The sequence below is a fragment of the Brachyhypopomus gauderio genome, chromosome 18 (assembly GCF_052324685.1).
Source record: "Brachyhypopomus gauderio isolate BG-103 chromosome 18, BGAUD_0.2, whole genome shotgun sequence".
In the NCBI taxonomy this organism is placed as follows: domain Eukaryota; kingdom Metazoa; phylum Chordata; class Actinopteri; order Gymnotiformes; family Hypopomidae; genus Brachyhypopomus; species Brachyhypopomus gauderio.
The window spans coordinates 3,749,421-3,776,713 of NC_135228.1; the positions used below are offsets into that span (position 1 = coordinate 3,749,421).

The 27,293-nt window shown below is 41.3% G+C and overlaps 2 protein-coding genes across 8 annotated transcripts; one reads left to right on the forward strand and one right to left on the reverse strand.

Moving 5' to 3' along the window:
- On the reverse strand, window positions 1–27,263 carry LOC143482199 (NACHT, LRR and PYD domains-containing protein 12-like). 2 transcript variants are annotated; one of them, XM_076980486.1, is made up of 17 exons: window positions 27,102–27,263; window positions 25,303–25,450; window positions 25,065–25,146; window positions 23,930–24,046; window positions 22,254–22,370; window positions 21,992–22,049; window positions 21,660–21,864; window positions 19,725–21,501; window positions 13,703–13,879; window positions 13,337–13,513; window positions 11,022–11,198; window positions 10,527–10,703; window positions 8,097–8,273; window positions 6,727–6,903; window positions 6,232–6,408; window positions 4,478–4,654; window positions 1–456 (listed from the first exon to the last, which is right to left on the reverse strand). In XM_076980486.1, the coding sequence occupies exons 3-17, from the start codon at window positions 25,115–25,117 to the stop codon at window positions 450–452; spliced, it is 3,750 nt and encodes a 1,249-aa protein (XP_076836601.1). In that variant the 5' UTR covers window positions 25,118–25,146; window positions 25,303–25,450; window positions 27,102–27,263; the 3' UTR covers window positions 1–449. The 2 variants fall into 2 exon arrangements, with proteins under 2 accessions (XP_076836601.1, XP_076836602.1); XM_076980487.1 differs by lacking the exon at window positions 25,303–25,450.
- LOC143482216 (uncharacterized) lies at window positions 15,372–20,204 on the forward strand. Of its 6 annotated transcripts, XM_076980521.1 has the most exons (6): window positions 15,372–17,372; window positions 17,476–17,713; window positions 17,789–18,040; window positions 18,236–18,541; window positions 19,799–19,909; window positions 20,069–20,204. In XM_076980521.1, exons 3-5 carry the CDS (start codon window positions 17,909–17,911, stop codon window positions 19,823–19,825), a joined length of 465 nt encoding a protein of 154 aa, XP_076836636.1. In that variant the 5' UTR covers window positions 15,372–17,372; window positions 17,476–17,713; window positions 17,789–17,908; the 3' UTR covers window positions 19,826–19,909; window positions 20,069–20,204. The 6 variants fall into 6 exon arrangements, with proteins under 6 accessions (XP_076836636.1, XP_076836632.1, XP_076836631.1 ...); XM_076980517.1 differs by lacking the exons at window positions 19,799–19,909; window positions 20,069–20,204 and having other exon boundaries at window positions 15,372–17,385; window positions 18,236–19,733; XM_076980516.1 differs by lacking the exons at window positions 19,799–19,909; window positions 20,069–20,204 and having other exon boundaries at window positions 18,236–19,733.
- Window positions 27,264–27,293: the final 30 nt, after the last annotated feature.

Sequence of the window (27,293 nt, forward strand, 5' to 3'; positions counted from 1 at the left end):
TTTATTGTTCAAACCTCCAACCCTTTTATACAGTTTTAGGGGTGGTTGGTCATGTGAAACATTATTAGCACAATTACAGTCAGATGATGTATTCGTAAATACATGACATGATTGAATGCATGTGTGCCAAACATCAAATGTAAGAATAATTCTGCAATCTAAGGGGAACGTTTTCTTGCTGGGCCTGCTGTCCGTCTGGAACATAAAACGTCATCTGCCTGGAACATGTCCTCACTCCCGCCTTCTCTCTGTCTAGTCTCCTTGACCCAGTGGATGACCTCAAACTTCCTCTTTCGGTAGCACACCATGTTCTTAAAACACTTCTCTGGGAAAGCAGTTTATGAAGTCTATATTTCTGATTTTTATTACAGTTCGTTCATCATCTCCACTGTGTGAGAGACTCAGACCAGATCAGCAGATTCATATTTTTCAGGTGTGTGGTGTCCAGGTCAGATACTGTAAGAAAATGTCAACATGATCAGACATGAACACACTCACAGTCGCCTACTAGACTGTACACAGGTAAGAGAAGTGTCTCTATGACACCATTACACATTCCCTCCCACACACCCACACACAGGCTCATACATGTTGAGTATGTTTGAAAGATTCTTATTGGTTTATATCAGTAATGTTAAACAGCCAATCAGCCTAAGAGTTTTGTATGAGCTCACTGTAACCATCCAGTTCTCCAATAATAGCTCATACTGTGGTTGTGTGTGTCCACATGATAAAGCACGTTTGGGATTTATGTTACTGCAGCTGTAGGTGAGATTGTATCTCAGTAAATTCTTAGTGTTTGATTTATTAGAGAACTGGATTTTTTAGTACACTGTAAAAAATCCAACTTTTGTTTAGTTCTCGAAACTAAAGTAAGAATGTAATTTGAACTAAAAAGAAAAAGTTGGTAAGGTTCACATATCATCTTAAGTAATTTCAACAAATTCAGCTCCAACGTATTCCTAACTTATTTTCCTTTGTTGATGTAACTTACTATTTTACATTTCTTGTCCACTGTACTAACTTGTTTAATGAACGCATGCGCACTTTAAGTTAGTAGCGTTTGCTACGGGGTTTCCCGGCTGTGCAGGAGCTTATGCACGTTTGCAAGTCATTTACCTAGTACCGCAACCGCACGAGGTATGGAGTACATTTTCAGTAGTAAGTCATGTTGCAGATAAATTTACTTTATTTTCACATTTCCCAAGATTGTATACTTAAAGGGTCAAAGTAATTCTTGAGGTTAAAATCAAATATTTCAATATAATAAGCCAAATAACACTTATATATGACTATATGCCCAGCTGTCTTGTATAAACAAGTATAGAAAATGTTATTTTCAAATAAGTCACTTTCAACAAAGTTTTAATGTGTGTTAATGGTCTCATTTCCACTAAAGGCCAATGCAGTTAAGGTGTAGCAGTGTTAGCATAGTTCTAAATGTATGCAGACGTTCTTACATTAGCCTGGTAGTGTATAAGCAGCCCCGTCGACAGGGGGGGACAACCGGGTCTGTTGTCCTGGGCCCCAGGATCAGGGGGGCCCATCAAAGAGCCCAGCAATTTATTTTTTATTTAAAGTCTATAATTTTAAAATAATCTTGAAATCTTTCATTAATATAAAATTCTGTACTCAAAATAAGCTCAATGGCCAAAATATATGTGTTTTTACCTATTTGCATATTTTCCATTAAGTGCATACACCCCCGCCTCCCACTGGAAAATGGTTTGATCCAGCACCGACCGTAACTGGCTGGTACCCGCACTACAGCGGGAAATACAGTGATGGATAGTTAAAGTAAATACAGAAATCTGGAGCGCAGACAAGAAAGGAAAACATTTACCTGACGAATTTTAAAGTTGCATTGTGTTCCAGGTTTGAAAAGTGCTGGAATTTAGGCTAAAGTACTTGAAAATGCTTGAAATTGTAACTACTTCGTTCTCTTGTATTACGTTAACAAATACGAGCCTCTTGTAATTCCAGGAGGAAACATGAGAGAACGTGAGGACGTTAAGATTGGGCGTTTTGAAAATAAACAACCATTAAATAATGTGATGAAAAGCGAATTATTTCGAATCATTTCGAGTATATGTATACATATTTAACTTAATTAAGTTTAACGTGCTGGAAAATATTTAAATGGACCTTGAAAGTGATGTACAAGTGATTTAATTCCACCTTATTAAGGTGTATGAACCCTGCAAACATGACTTTGTTCATTGCGCTGAAGTGCGGCACGCGCGAAGTTACAAAATTCGAGAGGTGCACGCCCTCGCGCAAGGGCGGTGCCACTGCGATTACGTCATTACCGGGGGGGGGGGGGGGGGGGGCACATGAAACTTTCTTGTCCTGGGCCCTAGCAAGACTGTCAACGGGCCTGTGTATAAGTAAAGGACATTATTGTCAAACAATCATTTCGAGATGTTGTAAACGTCCTAATTCTGATGTAGCAACAAAGCAAATGGAAAAATAAACCGTAGACGGTCTGACGGGTCCTCACATTTGCGACTTTAGCTAGCAGGCTAGGTAGCAACCACCGGCAGTGGAAAAGAGGCCTCCCGTCCCGCGCTGCTTAAGTTACCACATATAATGAATTCTGAGTGAATGTTCTTCACGGTGTGCGATTTCAAAATAAGAGCGGATAGCGCGATCGAAAAAAAAGATTCCAAAAAAAAAAAAAAACACTTTTCAAAACAGCCTGCGGGCCGCATTTGAGTATGGGAGCTTCAGGCTTTAGTATCCTGCTGTGTGTTTCGATATGAATGTTTTTGTGACACTGTAATATGTAAATATTGAAGCAGTTCTCTCATTATTGATATTTTTAATATTGTATGTCTGTCTATGGTTATTTGTGCTTCTTGGCAAACGTCTAACTTGCAAAACACTAGGTAATGATATTGACTTCTGTAGTTTAGTAGTAGTCTGACTCAATGGTATCTCATTTTTATAAGTTGTGATAGCTTTTGTTCTCCCAACTAGCACTGCTTTGTCCTGTAATTAATTCTATGGACAAAATATTTTAGGTTAAGTGAACTCGTAATATAACTTTATATTTTGAGTTGGGCAGACTTTTGAGGGAAAAGTTCAATTTACTCAAAAAATCACTTGTAATAAGTTGACAATTTTTTTTTGTTTGCTGAACTTTTTTTTTTTACAGTGTAGGAGCTTGAGAAGCTCAAAGTAACCCAACCTTGATGACACGTAGGGCACGGGAACGACGAGGCATTATAATTAAACACCCGACACAGACAATAGAAACAAGGTTATGACTAGACGACAGAACCAACAACAGTACATGAAGCAGGAATACAATAAACATAAGAATTATGGGTGGGCATAGATTAATTTTTTTAATCTAGAGTAATCTCACTGAAATCTTGAAATTAATCTAGATTAATCTAGATTAATATGCGTGCTACCCAAGTAATGACTAAAAGTCAGTTTTTGAGATAGGGTTTCTTAATACAGAGGGTGCATTAGACCAGGGGCTCATCTCCTGTTTCCAAAATGCATCAATGACTGCTTGAGAAAGCTGTTCTACTTTGATACTTGAAGAAAAAAAAACATTCTCAATAAAATGTAGGCTACTCGTGTTCAACGGTTTATTCAGTTAAACATGAATTTGTAAGCCTACATACTGTACATTAAAAGGGGTTGATAACATGTTTATTCAGCTAAACATGATATTTGAAATGTAAGCCAACATTTAGTACATTTAACCTCACGGACGTAATTTGGGGGGGACTTTTTCAAAAGCCGGTTTTGGTACTCTGCAGTTTTAACGGTTAAAAAGAAATATTTAAATAGCGACGAATCTAGCGCTAGGACCATGCAGAAAACGACCGCTCCGAGCTCCGCTCCGGTAACACTTTACGTTCCTAAAAATGAATTTTCCATGAAGCAAACCTGGCGACTTCGTGGCTGCATCCATGTAAACACACGTACGATTTGTAATTTACAGGTTTGAAAACTCGTTCTCGCCCCTACTGTGCAATTTGGTTAGGAATACAGCCGAGCTAAACTATCAAGTTGAAAGTCATTATAGTTTGCTTACCCATTTTGACCCAGTTCCCAACCCAACTTTAAGAATAGATTAACGGCGATAATTTTTATATCGCCCGATAAGAGTATCAAATTAACGATCGCCGTTAACGCCGTTAACGGCCCACCACTAATAAGAATACATCAGGGCATAAACAATGGAGAAACTAAGAACTAAACTAAGGATGCTACAAAAGGACTAGACTCAAAGAATGAAAGTGCTAATAAACACAATGAAAACAGTAGATCTATAAGGGAGGATTTGAACACACACAGAATATAAACCAAACTAATTACACCGAAAAACCACAAGCCAGCTGATATGACTAACAATGGGGGGGGCAAACAGAAGGAAAACCAAACAAAGAAGAAACTAAGGGGGCATGAAAGCAAGATACAGAGGTGGAGGGCGGAGCTAGACATGACAGTAACTCACTCTAGTATCTCCAGTGTACAGTGTGGATCCTCCAGTAGAACAGAGAGCTGCTTCACTCCTGAGTCTCCTGGTTTATTGTCTTTCAGATTCAGTTCTCTGAGCTGTGATGAGGGGTTTAATCTCAGAGCTGAACACAGAGCAGCACAGCCTTCCTCTGGAATACTGCATCGTTCCAATCTGTAGAGAGAAGGAGAAAAATGTATATTTTTAACACACCCTACATTGCTAAGAATATTCACTCATCTTCCTTGACTCCTATATGAGCATAAGTGACCTCCCATTCCTAATCCATAGTTCAATATGACGTGGGCCCACCCTTTGCAGCTAGAACAGCTTCAACTCTTTTGGGAAGACTGTCCACAAGGTTTAGTGTGTTTATGGGGATTTTTAACCATTCTTCCATTAGCACATTTGTGAGGTCACATACTGATGTTGGAGCAGAAGGCCTCGATCTCAATCTCCACTCTAATTCATCCCAAAGGTGTACTATCGGGTTGAGGTCAGGACACTGTGCAGGCCAGTCAAGTTCATCCACACCAGACTCTGCAATCCATGTCTTTATGGACCTTGCTTCATGTTGGGAGAGGAAAAGGCCAGCTCCAAACTGTCCCCACAAAGTTGGGAGTATGGAATTGTCCAAAATATCTTGATATCTATGCGAGAAATTCAGCGTTCCTTTCACTGCAACTAAGGGGCCAAACCCAGCTCCTGAAATCAACCCCACACCATAATCCCCCCTCCACCAAATTTGGCACAATGGAGTCAAACATGTACCATTCTCCTGGCAACCGCCAACCCCAGACTCATCCATCATATTGCCAGATGGAGAAGCGTGATTTGTCACTCCAGAGAACACGTCTCTACTGCTCTAGAGTCCAGTGGCAGCATGCTTTACACCACTGCATCCGATGCTTTGCATTGCACTTGGTGATGTATGGCTTGGATGCAGCTGCTCAACCATGGAAACCCATTCCATGAAGCTCTCTGCGCACTGTTCTTGAGCTAATCTGAAAGCCATATGAAGTTCAGATGTCTGTAGTGATTGACTCTACAGAAATTTGGTGATCTCTTCATACTATGTGCTTCAGCATCCACTGACCCCGCTCTGTCAGTTTACGTGTCCTACGACTTGATGTCTGAATTGCTGTCGTTCCCAAACACGTCCATTTTCTTATAATACAGTTGACAGGAATATTTAGGAGCAAGAAAATTTCACAACTGAATTTGTTGCACATATGTCATCCTATCACAGTTCCACAATGGAATTCACTGAGCACCTGCAAGTGACCCATTCTTTCACAAATGTTTGTAAAAACTGACTGATTCTGATTATTTGAATGGGTGAGCAAATACTTTAGGCAATATAGTGTATTTTCGTGCACATACACAAACACAAAGTCATCTAAACACATCTACAGTACACATGTACACACATTCATGAGTATGTGTATCTGATTAATTGGTATAATATGTGTGAGAGAGACATAACATTTATGTCTGGGTGTGTGGAAGGGAGAGTGAATAAGCATGTGAAAGACTGATGTTTGCGGAAGAGGAAAACTAAAAGAAACCAATAAGTCTGAGAGCTTTACAGTTATAGAGGTTGATATATTTATAGCGGAAAGAAAAACAAAGAAATGTGTTAGAAAGATGCACTGTACATCTAAGAAATGAATGTTTCCTGTGTGTGTGTGTGTGTGTGTGTGTGTGTGTGTGTGTGTGTGTAAAAAAGACACAGTAAGTCAGTAACTCACACTAGTTTTTCCAGTGTACAGTGTGGATCCTCCAGTAGAGCAGAGAGTTGCTTCACTCCTGAGTCTCCTGGATCACTATGGTTCAGATACAGCTCTCGCAGTTGTGATGAGGGGTTTGACCTCAGAGCTGAACACAGAGCAGCACAGCCTTCCTCTGTAATACTGCAGTCAGACAGACTGTAGAGAGAAGGAGAAAAACTCAAACTTAGAGATAAACACACACAATATGTCTCTCCTACACATGTAAACATGCATATGCACACACAGGGTTGAGCAGTAGCCTTGGCCCGCTCACACACACACACACACACACACACACACACACACACACACACACACACACACACACACACACACACACACACACACATATATATATATATATATATATATATATATATATATATATATATATATATATATATATATACATATATACATATACACACACACACACATACTGTATAAAAAAGAGACTGTAAGTCAGTAACTCACTGTAATTTCTCCAGTTTACAGTGTGGATACTCCAGTAGAGCAGAGAGGTGCTTCACTCCTGAGTCTCCTGGTTTATTGTCATTCAGATTCAGCTCTCTCAATCGTGATGAGGAGTTTGACCTCAGAGCTGAACACAGAGCAGCACAGCCTTCTTCTGAAATACTGCACTTAGACAGACTGTAGAGAGAATGAGAAAAACTCCTCACACTTACAGCTCAACACACACACAAATGTACACACATTTGCATGCATGCTTGTGCACACATACACACAATAACACTTATACATGCCCACACACACATGCAGTGTTGCGAATAACGCCGTTATTTTAGGTAACGGCGTCATTTTGTCAGTAACGGGATAATATAATTAATTACTTTTCCTGTCGTTACAACGCCGTTGACGTTATTGGTCATTAAAAGCAGTGCGTTACTATATATTGATATACTAACAGTAATGCGAGCGGACCCCTGCCCAGGTTAGTGAGGAGTAACAGATCTCGATAGGTCACAGTTCTCGGTGTAACACCTGTTTAACTTAACAAGTCAGTAAGCGATTGGCTAAGGCAGCATTATGGTAGCCAATCAGAGCCAGTGTTTTTACACACGCGCCGAAACACGCCAGTGACACGACACAAACGGAGTAGAGGCAGAAATGGTGAGTCAGGAGCAAGCCGAAGAAAAATTAGCATTTTTAAGGTGGCGATATAAACATTATTTAAGAAAACACTTGAAGTTCTTGAATGTCTACCAGACTGGGTATTTGATTTATTTAATTAAGAATAGAGGTTTTATTGTTAAGTTTACTTCTGTTGGGAACAAACCAGTTGTCTCAGGTTGAGAGAATTTAATTTAATTTGATAAATGTAAATGCACTTTATATAGTGTAACTGTTTACGTTTTTTTTTTTTTTTTTTTACAAAGATTTGAGATTTTAAACGATTTTATCCTGCACTGGTCTGTTGATGTGCAATAAATATCAAAAGTTAAACACCTTTCTGATCTACTTATTTCAACTGACTGTGAAAACTGATATTTTAAAAAATCCTTTTTCATTGGAATATAACTTTTTTTAACTGTAATGCAAATAGTTACTTTCCCTGGTAACGAGTTACTTTTATTATAGAGTAATTCAGTTACTAACTCAGTTACTTTTTTGAACAAGTAGTGAGTAAGTATAACTAATTACTTTTTTAAAGTAACGTTCCCAACACTGCACACATGCACATATGTTACAGGTATAGAAACAAACAGTCAAAGAAATAAGGAGAGCACATGCTTGTATGTGTGAGAGATATTGACTCTGTGTGTGTGTGTGTGTGTGTCTGTGTGTGTGTGTGTGTGTAAAGACACAGAATGTCAGTAACTCACTGTAGTTTCTCCAGTGTACAGTGTGGATCCTCCAGTAGAGCAGAGAGCTGCTTCACTCCTGAGTCTCCTGGTTTATTGTAGCCCATATTCAGATCTCTCAGGTGTGATGAGGGGTTTGACTTTAGCGCTGAACACAGAGCAGCACAGCCTTCCTCTGTAATACTGCAGCGTTCTAGTCTACAGAGAGATAGACGAAAAAGCTCAGTACACACACACACACACACACACACACACACACACACACACACACACACACACACACACACACACACACACACAGTGTTTTCATAAGTAAGCAATATGCAGTGATTCAGTAGCGAACCGTGACCATTAACCTGGGCCTGCTCCCACCCCCCCCCCCCCCCCCCCCCAAAAAAATTGTTTCCTTTCTTTATTAACTGCAATAAATAAATAACTGAGACCACAGTACAGCTTTAGAAACGCAATAAAAACAATAATATCTGTACTAGATAACTTTATAAGCAAAATAAGTTTCCAACAAAATAAGGTTCACAGCTCCGTGTTCCTCAGGAGCGGAATATGTAAACAACGTGCACGAGGACATTAAAGGAATGAATCGAAAGTAGCTATCATACAGTTAAGCCCGCCCACTAAGAGGGAAGATGTGATTGGTCAATTTTACTGTCATTTGAAACTGGTATTGTGCTGAATTATAATGGCCAGGCCCTCTGTAAACGAACAGCGGGCATCACAGTCCTGATAGGGGGAGACACAGGCTGACAGGCTTCCACTTAACCCCTCACATTCCAACACAGACTGAATAGACACGGGTGAATAATTTATTTGCTTATATTTTTGTAATTGTTTAGATGTCGACTGTCAAACTGTAAGTAGATAAAATAAAATTGGATAAATTATATTATATATATTTTAGGGGTGGGACGCGATCAAAAAAATTAATCGAATTAATCGGAAGCTTTGTAATTAATTAATCGAAATTAATCGCATTTCAGTATTTATTTATTTTTCCACCAGTCTACTACACAGACCAATAGATGAGTGCAGAAAACAGTTCAGAACACTGGAAATTCTGACCAAAAATGTTGTTTAATTTTGGGAGTTTTGCTCAGGATATTGGAAGAATTGAAGTAAATCAGAAGATGTTTTTTAATACCATTTTAGATGGTATATTTTTCTTTAATTTCCCAGGCCTCTGCCACAGGGATCTCCATAGTGCCTAGAAGTGGTCTTCTGCATGCTCAAAGCAAATGACTGGATCTTCATCATCTATAATATGAGCTGTCTCACCAAGATCATTCTTGTTGCTAACAGAGGTCCAGTGATCCCCAGTCAGAGCCACATTTGTGGCGCTCTTCACAATAACCTGTATTACTTCCCTTTCCTCATCATACAGCTGCTGGAGTTTCTTCCACATTGTCTTTCTGTAGTTCGTAACTTGCATCAGTTGACGCAATGTGCAACGCTTCTTGTAAGCATTTATCTTTGACCACAGAGAACGAACAACACTGTAAATAATATGACGCGTCATGTATAAACGTGTGCGGAGTCGCGCGCTATGGTCACTCGCGAAAGTTTAATCCAGTCTTAATGGTCCAATGAAGGTAATTTAAAATCCAGGGGTGAGTTTCCCAAAACGTTCTTAGCGCTAAGTACTTCTTAACCTCGTACGTAAGAACGAGCTTACGAAGTACTTAGCGCTAAGAACGTTTTGGGAAACTCACCCCAGGACATTTCCTCACTTTAAAAAAACCCGGGACAGGATGTGAAATACGGACATGTCCTGGGAAATACGGACGTTTGTTCACCATATCGTACTAGGAATACATTTAGAAGTTATCATTAGCCTACTGACCTGCGCGTTAGCACCAACATGTTTTACGTTGAGGTGGTAACGAAGGGTGGAGGTGCTCCTGTGATAAGCGAACTCCTTCCTACATAAAGTGCAAATAACACTATTTTTGTTTGTACTTCAATCTGGAAGTTTCTTATATTTAAATTTCCCATCCACCAGCGTAGCCTCTTCAGTCATCTCCATCATGATCTTATTGTACGTCCATATAATCTGTACGTCTGGAACTCGCGCACTGAGAAACATTCCACGGTGCAAAAGTGTCTCATGCGTTAAAATGCGTTAATATTTTTAGTGCGTTAATTTTCCTGTAATTAATTAATCGAAATTAATGCGTTAAAGTCCCACCACTAATATATTTATGTTTTAAGAATATTTTAGGCCCTCTGAGAGGGTGTAGAGGGCCCTGACGGTTCCCCACTGCAGTGATTATATGTGTGTTTATATATGAGAGAGATTGAATGAATGAGTAGAAAGTCACTATGCCTATCTGATTTATACTGTGATAATATGTGTGTGTGTGTGTGTGTGTGTGTGTGTGTGTGTGTGTGTGTGTGTGTGTGTGTGTGGTGTAAAGACACAGAATGTCAGTAACTCACTCTAGTTTCTCCAGTGTACAGTGTGGATCCTCCAGTAGAGCAGAGAGCTGCTTCACTCCTGAGTCTCCTGGTTTATTGTTGTCCAGATTCAACTCTCTCAGGTGTGATGAGGGGTTTGACCTCAGAGCTGAACACAGAGCAGCACAGCCTTCCTCTGTAATACTGCAGTTATACAACCTGCAGAGAAAAGGAGAAAAGCACGTCACAATTGAGTATAAAGAGTACACACACAATGTCTTTCCCAAACACATGTACACACATGAACACTGAGCCGGAGCGTGTGTATCTGAAATGTTTGAAAGATATAGTCAACGTGTGTGTTTCATACACAGTGAAATTTTTTTGTGAGAGAAAAATCTGAGTGCATGTGTAAGAAACCGAAGAAACAGGTACAGATGTACGTAAGAGACATAAAGAGAGAGAGAGAGAGAGATGAATATTAACTGTGTGTGTATGTGTATTTCTGTATAAAAGAATCAGAAGTCAGTAACTCACTGTAGTATCTCCAGTGTACAGTGCGGATCCTCCAATAGAGCAGAGAGCTCCTTCACTCCTGAGTCTCCTGGTTTATTATATTTCAGATTCAGCTCTCTCAGTTGTGATGAGGGGTTTGACCTCAATGCTGAACACAGAGCAGCACAGCCTTCCTCTGTAATACTGCAGTTATACAGACTGTTGAGAGAAGGAGAAAAACTCACATTTATAGATTAGAACATACAAACGCAAAATGTCTCTTTCACACAAATGTACACACATGTACATGCATGCTTGCACGCACACACACCCACCAACAAATGCACACAATTTCTCTCAGACACACACATACTGTCTTTTCCACACCAACACACACACACACACACACACACACACACACACACTCATAAATGAAGCTGTAACACTCAACACCCCAAACACATGCAAAACATTAAGAGGGTGTGTGAGTGAAAGACATTCAAATTTATTTACATTTATTTTGCACTCTTTACAGCACACATCACAACACAGCTTTACAAATGTCTAGGTCCAGATCCCTAATCAGCAAGGCGAAGGCAATGGTGACAAGGAAAAACTCCCTGGGTGGTTTTAAGGAAGAAACTTTAGCAGGACCAAGACTCAAGAGTGATCCATCATCCCCTGGGCAGCCAGTAACCATCCCACACCAGGGCCCATAGAATATTTAGGATGCCGACCCCCACCTGCTTCATCACAGTATCACATCTGTAGGGTTTGAGAGGATCCCAGTCAGATCTGATAGATCTGGGAGATTTTCAATAAACCCAGGTGCAGTGGGTGACGTGATCATTGTCTGGTGTGGAGTGGCCATAGTATGTTCTTTATGTCTGTATCATACATCAGCACTAAATCAAGTATATGTCCACCTCGTATATTCTCTTATACACTGAGTAAAACAAATCGATTGTAGCATAGAACTGAAGGCTGATCTCAAAGGGTCTTGGGCACTATCAAAGTGAATGTTAAAGTCACCAACAATAACTTGTAACAAAAAGAAATCTCCAAACTCATTAATGAACTAAAAGAGGGTCCTGGTGTCCTGTAGATGCTAACAACTGAAAATGGCTGGGTGGGCTTCTTTTTACTGTCAGTGTTGTTTATGTTAATACAAAGATTTGAAATCATAACCATTTTCCTAATGTGTCATGTAACGTATTGACCAGGCAGAGAGGGATCCAACTGCGGAAGAATACCGCTTTTATGTAAATGAATCACTTGTACAGAAAATGGCAGGTGAATCACTAGCATTAAGATCATTAGTAATAGCGTTTTCTTGGGGTGGTCGGGACGGTCCAGGGTCATAACAGGGGAGCAGAATCCAGGAGGTACAGAGGGACTAGGCAGGAACCGAGGCCTGGGGAGTAAGCAAGGGTCAGAACATGGGAGATCAAACAGGCAATGGAAACGCTCGGTACGTGGCATGTATCAGCAATACTTTGTGACTAGGAAGTGGAATGAGGGCGTATAAGTATGGTAGAAAGGGGGTGTGGTGATGAGTGACAGGTGAGGCTGTTTCAGGGGAGATCAGGTGGCATTCCTTACATGTCATTATTAATAACTGCATTACTGCCTCTTAGACCAGTTAGACAAGGGCGGTGTACATAGCTATATTCATGAGCGCTGGCTTCATTTAACTCATTTAATGTTCTTCTTTGACCCAATCGAGTTAATTAAATCCATGATTAGTGATGATTTCACTTGTGTGTCATGGTTTAATTGAATACTAATCAGGTTCTAAGATTTTTTTGGTGTCTGTATATTTCCTTAGCTCAGGGAGCACCTCGAGTGCTAGAATCTTTACCAACAGGCTAGTGATTATTCTAAACATCTCAAAAGATAAAACAATCACAAACGTCAGATGTAAACATGATGTTTTCAGTTGGTTATGACTATATGCAAACCAAAGGCTCCAAAAAACTAAGGAAGCTCTGTATCTCAATGTATTGAAATTCAGAACTGTATGATGCTATGACAAATAAAATTCAAATTAGCTGATAATAGATGATAGTTGGATGATAGGACACTTAAACAGTAGCATTCATGCTAAACATTTGAAAAGAGACAGCAGCTTCAGGAGTGTCAGAGCATCAACATATGTTGCCATATACAGAGATGTGTGTGCATGTGCATCTGATTAATACCCTGTATGTGTGTGAAAGAGAGTGAAACAGCAATTGTGTCTGTGTAAGTGTAAAAAAAAAAAATCAATGTGTGAGAAACAGATACAGTGTGTTTAAGAAAGAGAGGAACATTTACAGTGTGTATATGTATTTCTGTGCAAAAGAGAAACTACTCACTGTAGTTTCTCCAGCTTACAGTGTGGGTCCTCCAGTAGAGCAGAGAGCTGCTTCACTCCTGTGTCTCCTGGATTATTGCTGTTCAGATAAAGCTCTATCATGTGTGATGAGGGGTTTGACCTCAGAGCTGAACACAGAGCAGCACAACCTTCCTCTGTAAGACTGCAGCACTTCAACCTGCAGAGAGAAGGACAAAAAAAAATCACATTTACAGCTCAGTACACACAAAGTACACACACAGTGTCTCTCTGACACACATGCACAAAATGCATGCATGTGTGTGTGTCTGTGTCTGAGACAAAGACAATAGCAGGACATAGCAGTTACGTCTGTATGCGTGCTTTTTATGAAGACAAAGTAACTCACTTTAGTATTTCCAGTTTACAGTGTGGATCCTCCAGTAGAGCAGAGACCTGCTTCACTCCTGAGTCTCCTAGTTCATTGCGGTTCAGATTCAGCTCTCTCAGGCGTGATGAGGGGTTTGACCTCAGAGCTGAACACAGAGCAGCACAGCCTTCCTCTGTAATACTGCATCTAGATAGACTGCAGACAGAAGGAGAAAAACTCCTCACACTTACAACTCAGTACGCACATGGAGATACACATACATACACACAAATGCACAGTCTCTTTATCACAACTATACATATGCTGTCTCTCCCATGCATAGACATACACATCCACAGAGAATCTATGGGGTATTGTCTAGAGGAAGATGAGAGACTCCCGACCCAACAACGCAGATGAGCTGAAGGTTCGTCAAAGCAGCCTTGGCTTCCAGAACACCTCAACATTGGACTTTCAGAACAATTCAACCTTGGCTTCCAGGTGTCAGGTCACTTCAACCTGGGTGTCAGGAATGGCATTTCTCAGTGGCTTTTTTTTAGTCGCTTTTTACTACAAAAAGTCTCTAGAGGGTCTGAAAAGTCGCTACATATATTTTAGGGCGTAGAGGGCCCTGACGGTTCCCCACTAAAATAATTATATATATATATATATATATATATATATATATATATATATAATTATTTTATAACTGCTATAAGTGTGCAAGTGTGTCCTGATTAGATTTGTCTTCTATGCTGGTAAGGTAGGCTTGAGTATTCCAATTTACTTTTGGGCTTAGACTGCTTGTTACCAGGTTGTTTGCTGGTTCTAGAGCTAATTGCTATTACTAGTTTCAGGTGTGGTTTCAGGTTAGCCCAAGGTGTGAAACTGCTGGGAGTGGCCTTACTAGCCACCAGGCAGATATATTGAGAGGTTCCGTCTGTAGCGGTATACAGCGACTAGACGGGTTACTACTTCTACCTCGTCCCATTATACATCAACACAGAGGCAATCTCCTTCAAATTTGGCTAAGTATTTCTTTCTCTCACTCTACTACTTTACCATCAAGTTACTTCACTGCTGCACTTTAAACATGTGTTTAAGCCAGACGTTCCCATAGTTACCACAAGAAGCGCAATGCAAGGAATCTCATCCATCCCCCAAGGTCGTCACATTCTCAGACCAGGGTGATGGGTGGACTCTAATTGCCAATCTGCGGTTCGGAAAGCTGACTTCATCTCAGCCTTAGCATCTCATCATTCACTGCACTTCCTGGCTTTGACTGAGACCTGGATCACTCCTGAGAACTCTGCGACTCCAGCAGCCCTATCCTCTGCCTTTAACTTCTCCCACTCTCCGAGACAGACTGGCAGGGGTGGTGGCACGGGTTTGCTCTTGTCTAGGAAGTGGAACTTCACTCCACTTTCATTCTCACATCTCTCTATATCTTCTTTTGAATATCATGCTGTTACTGTATCTTTCCCCACTAAACTTCATATAATTGTCATTTACCGCCCTCCTTCTTTTCTAGGTAACTTCCTAGACGAGTTGGATGTTCGACTGAGTCTCTTCCCCATTGATGGAACCCCATTGATTCTCCTCTGTGACTTCAATCTTCCATCGAACAAGCTGCAGTCATGTCTCGAACCCAGAGGTGTCAAGTAACAAAGTACAAATACTTCGTTACCTTACTTAAGTAGAAATTTTGGTTATTTATACTTTACTGGAGTAATTATTTTTCAGCTGACTTTTTACTTTTACTCCTTACATTTTTACACCATTGTCTGTACTTTCTACTCCTTACATTTAAAAAAATAGCCTTGTTACTGCTATTTCATTTCGACTTGTTTTCAATCCGGCATGTCATTGTTTAAAAAAAAAAAACCCTATCCTAATCACGCCATCCGGATAGAGTGAATTTGATTGTGGTTGGATGAGAAGTATAAACATATAATATTCCGACACCCTATTGGTTTGTACGTGATCCATCACACGTCACATCACACTCCAGCGAGGGCATAGCAGACGTACGTAGCTTAGTATAAAGATGTCTGTGGCAGACTCAAGAGAGTTTGTGTGAAGTGTCCCAACTAAGCAACAGCGAGGAGGTTGGTAGCCAGGATGACCAACCAACCCTTGTACTCAAGTACATTCATTTTCAATGGGCATATGTGCCCATTTTTTAACATTAACATTTTAATATAACATAAAATAACTGCTTCTAAACTGGTTCTTCGAGAATGTTGGCCACTGACAGCAAATGTTAGCCAGTTAGTAAAGCTACTTACTTTTGTAAACGGTGAACAGGAGTACTCGGTGGAAGAGCGGCGTCATTGGCTATAGCTCGTAAAACCGTTGATCGTCCGTTAACTGGTCAGCTCGCGCTACCTTTTTAAATTCGCCACGAAGATTCCAACAATATCGCACACATTCGTGTTTCGTGCTTAAACATACTATCAGATAACTAAAGAATATTGTTTAACAAACAAGCGTCATTACTAAGTGTTTCATTCTTCCTTGATGTCACTTGTATGAACTGGTGATACTGCGGCAACGTGCTGTGGTTCTGTCTGAAGTGCAAGTTAATAAAGGGTTTATAGTAATAACTGCCTTCCATCGTGGTGTTTCGCTGCTACAATACGAAATGGTGAAAGGCAGTTATTGAGTGGACATAACTTTTTGCGTGTCGCGTTCATATGTCAATGTTAAACAGTCACGGAATCTGTGCTGTCAAATTGCAGATCAGGTGTAGATGTAAAAAACACCTCTATGGGCTAGTGCACTATAGACCCCTGGGGTGCGACCTAAGCTTTTGTCCTTAATGGCTTTTTTTCCTTACATTACTTTTACTTTTATATTTTAAGTAGTTTTGAAAGCAGTACTTTAACACTTTTACTTGAGTAAAAAGCTTGAGTTGATACTTCCACTTCTACAGAAGTACTTTTAAACCCTAGTATCTATACTTCTACTTGAGTAATGAATGTGAATACTTTTGACACCTCTGCTCGAACCGCTGCTCTCATCCTTCAACCTTGCTCTTAACCTGACCCCTCCAACGCACAGAGCAGGCAACATCCTAGACCTGATCAGCAGACCAGCCCCAGCGCTGGATATGACAGTAACCCCCATGCACTGCTCAGATCATCACTTTCTATCTTTCACATTCTCCCTTACTGCTCTCCCTATCAATGCCTCTCCTTTAGGCTCGTCATTCTCTCGACGTAACCTGCACTCCATCTCTCACTCATCTCTGGCTTCAACTATCCTTACTACCCTTCCACATCCTGATTCCTTTCTATCTCTTTCCTTGGATACAGCCACAGATAAATTGCTTTCTTCACTCTCGTCTGCAGTTAACCTTTTGAGTCCTCTTTCCTCCAGGCCAGCCAGATCCTCCCCACCTGCCCCTTGGCTGACTGAAGTCCTACGCAGCAACCGGAAAGAGCTAAGAAAGGCAGAGAGGAAGTGGAGGAGGAAGTGGAGGAAGTCCCAGCTTGACTCTGACCTACACTCCTATCAAGCTCTCCTCTACAAGTTCTCAACAGAGGTTACTGCTGCCAAGTCATCCTTCTACAAGGAGAAACTGGAAGAATCAGCGTCGGATCCACGCTGGCTCTTTAGGATCTTTTCCTCTCTTCTCAAACCCCCCTCTCCCCCACCATCCTCTTCACTTACCCCGGAGGATTTTGTCACCTTCTTTGAGGAGAAGGTTAACAAAATCCGTCAGTCATTTTCCTCTTTCTCTACTTCCTTCACCAATACTCATCCTCTTGCCATTAATTCCTTAACATGTTTTTCTCCTCTTTCCACAGATGAGGTCCTACAGCTACTTAAATCCAGCAACCCAACAACCTGCCCACTGGATCCCATTCCATCCACACTCTTCCAGACAGTCTCCATGGATCTGTTACCCTTCATCACGTTCATCATGAACAGCATGATGACAAGGAGTCATCAGGCCAGGTCCCAGCTGCATTCAAGACTGCCAGAGTGGTCCCAATTCTGAAGAAGCCCACCCTGGACAGCTCAGATGTCTGCAACTACCGACCGGTATCACTCCTTTCTTACCTATCAAAAATTCTTGAGCGTGCTGTATACAACCAACTGTCTCTCTCTCTCACTCAGAACCTGCTCCAGGACCCCAACCAGTCGGGCTTCAAACCAGCACACTCAACAGAAACGGCCTTCAAAGCGGTGACTGAGAAGCTCCAGACTGCAAGAGCATCCAAATTGTCATCGGTTCTGATGCTTCTGGACCTCTCTGCAGCTTTCGACACAGTGAACCACAAGATCCTCCTATCTGTCCTCGCTGACCTGGGAATTGCGGGCTCTGCATGGAAGTGGTTTGAGTCCTATCTAGAGAGACGTTCTTACCAGGTAACATGGAGAGGGTCTACATCTGCTCCTTGCAGTCTCCTTACTGGTGTCCCTCAAGGCTCAGTGCTAGGTCCTCTCCTCTTTTCACTCTACACCCGTTCTCTTGGTGATGTAATTACCTCTCATGGTTTCTCGTACCACTGCTATGCTGATGACACTCAACTAATGCTTTCCTTCCCACCATCTGATACTCAGGTTTGCAGCCGTATCTCGGCATGTCTGAGTGACATCTCTTCATGGATGGCAGCTCATCATCTAAAGCTCAATCCCAGCAAGACTGAGCTGCTGTTCATCCCTGGAGCTACAGGTCCTCAGCAGGATCTTGCCATCTCATTTGAGAACTCTTTGATTGTTCCGTCTAAAGATGCAAGAAACCTTGGAGTGACTCTGGATGACCAGTTGTCATTCTCTGCCCATATTACGAACCTGACTCGGTCATGCAGATACTTTCTCTACAACATCCGACGTATCCGACCCTTCCTCTCTCAGGAGGCCTCCCAGGTGCTTGTCCAGTCTCTTGTCATTTCAAGGCTCGACTACTGCAACTCTCTCCTGGCTGGTCTTCCTCTGCAGGTCATCAGGCCCTTGCAACTCATCCAGAATGCAGCAGCAAGGCTTGTCTTCAATCTACCCAAGTTCACTCATGTCACTCCACTGCTGCGCTCCCTTCACTGGCTTCCCATGGCTGCTCGCATACAGTTTAAAATTCTGATGCTTGCCTACAAAGCCAAAAATGGACCAGCTCCTTCATACCTTATGGTAATGGTCAAGAGTCGATCCGCACCTCGAGCCCTTCGCGCTTCAAGTACGGCTCGGCTTGACCCGCCATCCCTCAAGATTCATGGAAGACACGCGACAAGATGCTTCTCTGTCCTGGCTCCCAGATGGTGGAATGAACTTCCACTGGCTATCCGAACAGCGAACTCTCTCACGGTTTTCAAATGCAGACTGAAGACCCATCTCTTTGTAAAGCACTTAAAAGCACTAATCTACTGAAGCATTGGTATAAATCGTAATTGCACTTTATCTCTGGGAACACTTGCTAATGTAGTCTTGTAGGTATTTCAGTCTTGCTAGGTATTGCTCTGTGTCTAATCTTATATTTTGTTGTCTTCTTTCTAGGTATCAGCACTGGCAACTGTTTATGGCAGTGCTTGAGCTTGAGTAGTTTGGACTTAAACCTGTTTATACTAGATAGAGATGCATATTCTGACTAAACACTTAGCACTTTTGTAAGTCGCTCTGGATAAGAGCGTCTGCTAAATGCCGTAAATGTAAATAACTGTCTTGTACAAGTACACACACACACAGGCACAGTAGTCTCTCTCTCTCTCACACACACACTTTAAATAGTTTGACTTTTAAGTAGTGAGCATAAGAGTTTTAAGAGCTTTAAAGTGTCTCATCATAAGTGGTGTGTTTGGTGGGCCCTGCCTGTAGTCTTAGGAAAACACTTAAGACATATTTTAGGATTAATGAGTGGATCAGCAAGCACATATAACGATGACTAGAGTACAGGATATATTGGTTACAAAGGAGTCCAGGAAATGCTGACAAATTTATAAATGACCTTATGAAGGTGTGAACAGATCTGCTTAGCCTTACTATGTTTTTTTTTGTACTAGTTTTTGATGTTTTGGGAAACTCCTCCAGTGCATTAATGTGTATATGAATGAATACTCACACAGCTTTGCTGGATGCTGTAACCACTGGCAGCAGTCTCAGTAGACATTTCTCTGATGGGTAATATTTTCTCAGGTCAAACTCATCAAGCTCCGCTTCTGAGTTGAGCAACACAAACACCAGAGCTGACCACTGAGCAGGAGAGAGACTGGCTCCATGGATACGACTGGTACCTTCTCTGCTCAGGTATGTTTGGACTTCCTGAACTAGAGAATGATCATTCAGTTCATTCAGACAGTGAAACAGATTGATGGATTTCTCTGGAGAGGGATTCTCCCTGATCTTCTCCTTTATGTACTTGACTGTTTCCTCTTTGCTGTGAGAGCGGTTTCCTGTCTGTGTCAGTAGGCCTCGTAAGAGAGTCTGATTGGACTCCAGTGAGAGACCCAAAAGGAAGCGGAGGAAAAGGTCCAGGTGTCCATTCTCACTCTGTAAGGCCTTGTCCACTGCACACATAAGGAAGTTAGATATTGAGAAAATCCTTTCTCTGTTTTTTTTTCTCTTTTTCTGCTCCAACACATTTTTGTTGTTGGAGATGAAGGAGATAAATGCATATACAGCAGCCAGAAACTCCTGAACACTCAGATGCACAAAGCTGAACACCTTCCCCAGATGCAGCACAGACTCCTCTCTGAAGATCTGGGTACACACTCCTGAGTACACTGACACTTCTTTGACATCAATGCCACACTCTCTCATGTCTTCCTCATAGAAGATCAGGTTGCCCTTTTCCAGCTGTTGGAAAGCCAGTTTTCCCAGTGCCAGAACACTCTTTCTAGTCTGGTCAAAATCGGTGTCAGTTTTGCCATAGTACTTTCTCTCCTTGTGTTTGATCTGAAATATCAGGAAGTGTGTGAACATCTGAGTCAGAGTCTTGGGGATCTCTCCACTCTCTGATTCACTCAACATTGTCTCTAGAACAGTGGCTGCAATCCAACAGAAGACTGGAATGTGGCACATGATGTAGAGGCTTCTTGAAGACTTCATGTGTGAGATGATTCTGTTGGCCAGGATCTCATCACTGATTCTCTTCCTGAAGTACTCCTCTTTCTGAGGGTCACTGAACCCTCGTACCTCTGTTACCAGGTCAACACACTCAGGAGGGATCTGATTGGCTGCTGCTGGTCGAGATGTTATCCAGAGGAGAGCAGAGGGAAGCAGATTCCCCTTGATGAGGTTTGTCAGCAGCACATCCACTGAGGTCAACTCTGTTACATCACACAAACTCTCGTTGTTCAGGAAATCTAGAGGAAATCGACACTCATCCAGACCATCAAAGATGAAAATGAATTTGTAAGAATTACAGTCTATAAATTGTAATGGTTTTGTTTCTGGGAAAAAATGATGAAGCAGATCCATCAGGCTGAACTTTTTCTCCTTCATTAAATTCAGCTCCCTAAAAGGAAGTGGAAATATGAAGAAGACATCCTGATTGGCTCTTCCTTCAGCCCAGTCCAGAATGAACTTCTGCACAGAGACTGTTTTTCCAATTCCAGCAACTCCTTTAGTCAGCACTGTTCTGATGAGTTTGTCTTTGAAGAGGTCATTACATTTGATGGGTGTCTCCTGTGTTGCTGGTCTCCTGGATGCTGTCTCAATCTGTCTCACCTCATGTTCATTATTGACGTCTCCACTCCCCCCCTCTGTGATGTAGAGCTCTGTGTAGATCTCATTCAGAAGGGTTGAGCTTCCATGTTGTGAGATTCCTTCATTAATTATTTTACATTTCTCAATCAATTTGTCTTTGATCTTTTGCTGACAGAAGGGGACCAGAGCCTCTAATCATTAGAAAAATGTGAAAAAAGTCATTATTAGGTACTAGTTGACATAAAAGTCTAACAAACCTTAAAATGACTTGTACACTCACAGTGGCTGATCAGTATGTAGTGTCCTTCCTGTAAAGTTAAAGTGATGAAGTACTGTAATAAGCTCTTACTGGTCTGTAGTGTGTTAGTGAGGTCTGTCTGGTTCATGTTCTTCAGGACATGCAGTGTGATCTTCAGCGCCTCCTCTCTGACACTGCTCTGATCCTCCTCATCCTTCACCTCTCCCCCAAAGCATGCTGGGTAATCTGGACTCAGTATCTTCATAAACCTCTTCAGCTCCTTCTTCACCAGAGAGATGACTTTGTGCTCCAGCTCCTGGTAATGAATAAATACCAATAGACAATCAGTAAAACATAACCATCTCTAACATTGTGATATGTTTCTATTATATATTTTAGAACATGTAACAAATTACTGGCAACACATGCACACACAGGTGTACCTTGAATATGGATTCCAAATTACTTCTGTAGGAGAGCACTAACTCCTTATTTTGTACACTGTGGACAAACAGAACATTGAATGTGCTACATGTTTGCCATTAAACATAATCACCAACAACACAAACCATAAAAGACAGCAACAGATAGTGTACAGTGCAGGCTGGATGAACTGATTTAATCCCCTAAATCAGTGTTCCTCACCCCAGTGCTGGATGAACTGAGAGTGAAGACCACTGTCCTAAACCAGGTGGTCATCCTTACCTCTCCTCACCACCACACCCTCCTTCTTTGAAGTTATGTGGATCGTCCATTGACTGGTCACTCTTCATGGACACACAGCTGGGTTCTGGTGAGTCTGATTTCTCTCTCTGAATCAGACTAACACAAACATTGGGGAAAAGATGTTATTAAAACCATAAACACTTGAGGTCATGCATGTCTTGACTGGTTTATATACATGCATTATTTAAAGCAGGGATGTCAAAGTCAAATACACAGAGGGCCAAAAAACCAAATTTGCTACAAGCCGAGGGCCGGACTGGTTCAATGTTTATTAAAACATATTGAAATGATTGCACATAGCCTATTGAACCAAGACCTAACACAGTGTATATCATTTAATGCTTAAATGAATAAAGCAATATTTTCTTATGGATCTGTCAGTAATTTCAAGTGAAAACATTTCAACAAGCAAACAGATTCTATTCCTTCAAAGAAAACATGTCCTGTACATTAAATGAATAAAGTAATAAAGGTTTGAAAAATGCTGGAATTTAGGCTAAAGTACTGGAAAATGCTTGAAATTGTAACTACTTCGTTTCACAACAAATATCTGTCTGACTGAACAGTTCTCTTGTATTACGTTAACAAATACGAGCCTCTTGTAATTCCAGGACGAAACATGAGAGACCGTGAAGAAGTTAAGATTGGGCGTTTTGAAAATAAACATGTCACGGTGAGGCAGCCCCCTACCGGTCGCCTCCGTCCACAGCGGCTGTTGTTGTTGTTTTGTGACGTCGTGTGCGTCCCTCAGGTGGGCAGAGCCCGTGATCCGTCTCACCTGAGGGTCGTTTGTTTGCCTATATATGTCTTGTCTTTGTACCAGTTGACCGCTGGTCATTATATCCTTAATTTGGATCTATTGCACGGGTTTTGGTTTGCACACTTTCTATTAAACCATCCTTTTTCCCTGAGACTTGGCATGATCGCTTCCTTTTTAGTTCGCACACCCTGCCCGTCACAAAACAATTAAATAAACAACCATTAAATAATGTAAATAAAAAGCAAATTACTTCGAATCATTTCGAATATATGTATAAATATTTAACTTAATTAAGTTTAACGTGCTGGTGCTCACAAAGTTACAAAATTCGAGAGGTGCACGACCTCGCAAATCGAGAGCATGCGACGCCCTCGCGCACGGGCAGAGCCACTGCGATTACATCATTTTCGCCGCGCAGACCCTCGGTGCTTTTGTGCGCTGCAGTTCGCGGGCTACCGTTGCATTGTGGGGAATGTAGTGTTTGTGCGTGCCAGCGGGCGGCTGTGGCCTGTGGGTCGGGTCTAATAGTAATTAAATATCATCCAGGGGGCTATAGATAATCAATTCGAGGGCCGGATCTGGCCCGCGGGCCTTGACTTTGATATGTGATTTAAAGGGTATTAGCTCAGATTTAACAGGAAAAATAATAATGCTAAAATATAATGAATAATAAAAATTATATACTACTGCTAAAATGTATGTATGTTCATATTCTTTTCCACACACCTAAGAACTTATCACCCATCTGTCCCTACTGTTTCCATCTCTGGTTTCTCTTACACTCATGTCTTATTTAACTCTACTGTCTCCTCCTCTTTAGTACAGCTTAAATATGAAAGACAGTATAAAATAATAGTTTTATAAATAATAATCAAATACCCTATATCATCATTACCTGAACTCAGTAGAACTGTCTCCCTCTCTGAAGAGTTCATCAAGGCCCAGTGACTGGTCACTCTTCATGGACACACAGCTGAGTTCTGGTGAGTCTGATCTCTTACCCTGAATCAGACTACAATACAATCATTGTGTTGGATTAGTGTATGTGATGAAACTGTCATGCATCTTCAACAGTATTTCCTTCACTGATGTGTAGTGGAGAAAGAATATTCACACTCCATCTTGCAGCTTCACCTTTGACTGACCCTAACAACACCCTACTTAGATGACCTGGGGTCACCCCCTAAACCCACACACTGGGCCCACAGGATTGAGGAAACCATTCTTATCAGACTCACCAGGAACTTATGAGGAATCATGTCTTGCAACAGGGCAGAGGGCCCCTGTTTATGGCCTTTGTTGCTTATCTTGGTCCATTCCTAACCATACAGCATCGACAGACCAATATCCAAGAATGCTCAAATTGACCATGATTCTTATAACTATATTTTGAGACAGGTACTGGATTCTATTCCCTCCAAGAGGAAGCAGCTCTACAAGACCAACCCAAAGACGCCAATTTTTAAATTAATAAAGAAAAGGATAACTTATAAAGAATACAGAATCATGGAGTACCCCCAGCAGTATTCAGTGTCTGGAACATAAACAGCCAGTCATACACTGTGCTATCAGGACTGGTGTTTGAACATTAAGATTAAATCCTGTATCATTATTATTGAAATGCTATGTAAGCTGTGTGTTCCATTTTGATGCATATATTATATTGATCATATTTCCCATTTCACCATGTTATTCACTTACGAGACTATTATCACAGTATCACTCTTATTCCTATTAGCATAGTGTATATGCATTAATCTAGTTGTGCTGGCTGTTCACCTTTGGCTTTAGTTATAGTGTATCTTGAGGATATAGATAACAAAGACTATTACTTTTATATGCCTCTGGCTTCTTCTGTGCCGCTAACTACATCACACTGCACTGTTTCCTTTCACCTCTGATCTCAGTGAATGATTTTCATAAATTTATGTTCTCTTTAGTGCTTTAATGCATTTACAGAGTCCCACTGTTCTCTCACCTCTCTCCTTTCTGTGTGTGTGTGTGTGTGTGTGTGTGTGTGTTATTCTCACCTCTCTCCTTTCTGTGTGTGATGTTCTCCAGAGACACTCATTCTGGAGGTCATGTATCGTCCTACAGATTACAGCTGTAAACCTGCACACACATGTAGATACATAATGCAGGACACAGTCAATTACAATCTGTAAAGTGCAATTTACTTACAATATTTACTACATTAAATTTACAGGAAAACCTTCAAATTATTAAAAAGTCAATTTGTTTATGTTAAAATCAGTTAAAACTGCTTACCAGAACAGAATCATATGAATACACTACAGCTGGGATAAAAATACTCAGTGAATATCTCCACTACAAAGTCCCTTTGTCCCTTATGTCCCTTTGTTCATAATCTGATGTTACTCAGAGGCCCAGTCCTGAATGTGAAGTTCAGTGGAGTCTGAAAGTAAATTTTTATGAATACATTTTTAGCAGTTTTCACTCTGTAATCCAGCACATTGGAGTTGAAATGCAACTGCATTTACATACAATAAATAAAACACAAACGCGCCTCAGACGCCCTCCGTGCCATACCCAGTGGCACGGGACCACAGCCACCCCCCCCCCCCCCAAACACACATTTAAGGGGAGGAGCATGTGCGGAATTACATGTAACAGTTGACAACACGCTGGGACAAAACGCACACACTAATACTAGACAAACAAACAAAAACGGTGTGCAAACAGACAGACGGGACCTACACATGCGCGCTCAACATAAACACACAGTGACGCGCCGCTCAGAGTCGCAGTCGCTCCCCACATTTAACACAAGACACACGGGGAGGGAGGCGACAGTGACAAGCGGCGACCGCGTCACACATAAAACACGTAACATTAAACACAACGAGCACGCACACTGATCCACACGTCCGTTGACATGTACACACGTTTTAACACACACAAGACATGAAGAGCCTTTCCAGGGAAGACGCCCTGGTCCTCGCCGTGCCACAAACACAAACATGGTGGAGCTCTTCAAACAAACAAACAAACAACAGACACGAAGAGTTTTCCCAGGGCAGACAGCCCTGGTCCTCGCTATGCCACAAACACAACACATGGGCACGGCGAGTCTCTTTAAACAAACACCACGCAGACAAACACTTACCACGAGACATGACCACGAAGGAAGGAGAAAGAAAAAGAGACTGGCGGCTTTCGAAGGGTGGCTGGCCATTCTGTGACGGGCAGGGGTGAGCAACAAAAAGGAAGCGATCACGCCAAGTCTCAGGGAAAAAGTATGGTTTAATAGAAAGTGTGCAAACCAAAAACCCGTGCGATATCTCTGAATTAAGGATATAATGACCAGCGGTCAACTGGTACAAAGACAAGACATATATAGGCAAACAAACGACCCTCAGGTGAGACGGATCACGGGCTCCGCCCACCTGAGGGACACACATGATGTCACCAAACAACAACAACAGCCGCTGTGGACGGAGGCGGCCGGTAGAGGGCCGCCTCACCGTGACACCCCCGTTGAATGAGATCATAATTATTTTAGCATTATGGGACATGTTAGAGAAAGAGTTAATGAGATCAACAAGCATGAAATGGCAATATTAGTTAATCTCTAGGTAGAATGTTTTTAATATGGATGTGTGAATGTCATCGGAATCTAAATTTAGTCTGGCTCTAAATATAGGACACAATACATCTTGTCACAGAATCCTTGAAATCAATGCAGTAAAACAAAGATGTTGCCACACCCAAATAAAACTAGTTCCCAAGACAAAAGCTGAACCACTGAAGAAATAAATGGTATTGCTGCTTGAACAGAAGTTCATGGCAAATGTTCACAGCTGACAACAGTGTTATAATGTTACCACAGTGTTACCACAAAAGTCTACCTCTCACTTACAGTAAATAAAAACGAACAAATCAAAATAACAAGACTGAATTATAACAAAATTGAGCTAAATTGAGCTGGTTAAATCAGAAAGTGAAAGTACAGCAGGACTAACTATCGACGCAGCGCTATGATTGATGTCTAACACAACTACAAGAGTTTCAAATTCTGAATCTACAGCACAGACTCACATACTCACCGTGTTCCTCTGAAATAGATTAATGTGTCTCTCATAAAATTATGATCCTGCTCAGTCTCTCTCACTCTGATCTGAATCTGTTTGTCCTGTTTAGTTTCTCATATGACTCTGTTGGAGGAGGAGACTCAGATACAAGTTTATCTTCATATTTTAGCAGATCAGTATTAAACTCTCTCCATGCTGAATAACAGG

What these genes read in the sequence shown, in the direction of transcription:
- LOC143482199 (XM_076980487.1), bottom strand. Translation starts at nt 25,117, where the DNA reads ATGACCTCCAGAATGAGTGTCTCTGGAGAACATCACACACAGAAAGGA. An exon ending in TGTAAACTGGAGAAATTACA is followed by an intron (nt 6,409 to 6,726) that starts GTGAGTTACTGA and finishes TTCTCTCTACAG; the next exon opens with TCTGTCTGACTGCAGTATTA. An exon ending in TGTACACTGGAAAAACTAGT is followed by an intron (nt 4,655 to 6,231) that starts GTGAGTTACTGA and finishes TTCTCTCTACAG; the next exon opens with ATTGGAACGATGCAGTATTC.
- LOC143482216 (XM_076980517.1), top strand. Translation starts at nt 17,909, where the DNA reads ATGCTTCTGGACCTCTCTGCAGCTTTCGACACAGTGAACCACAAGATC. An exon ending in TAGAGAGACGTTCTTACCAG is followed by an intron (nt 18,041 to 18,235) that starts GTAACATGGAGA and finishes TCTGATACTCAG; the next exon opens with GTTTGCAGCCGTATCTCGGC.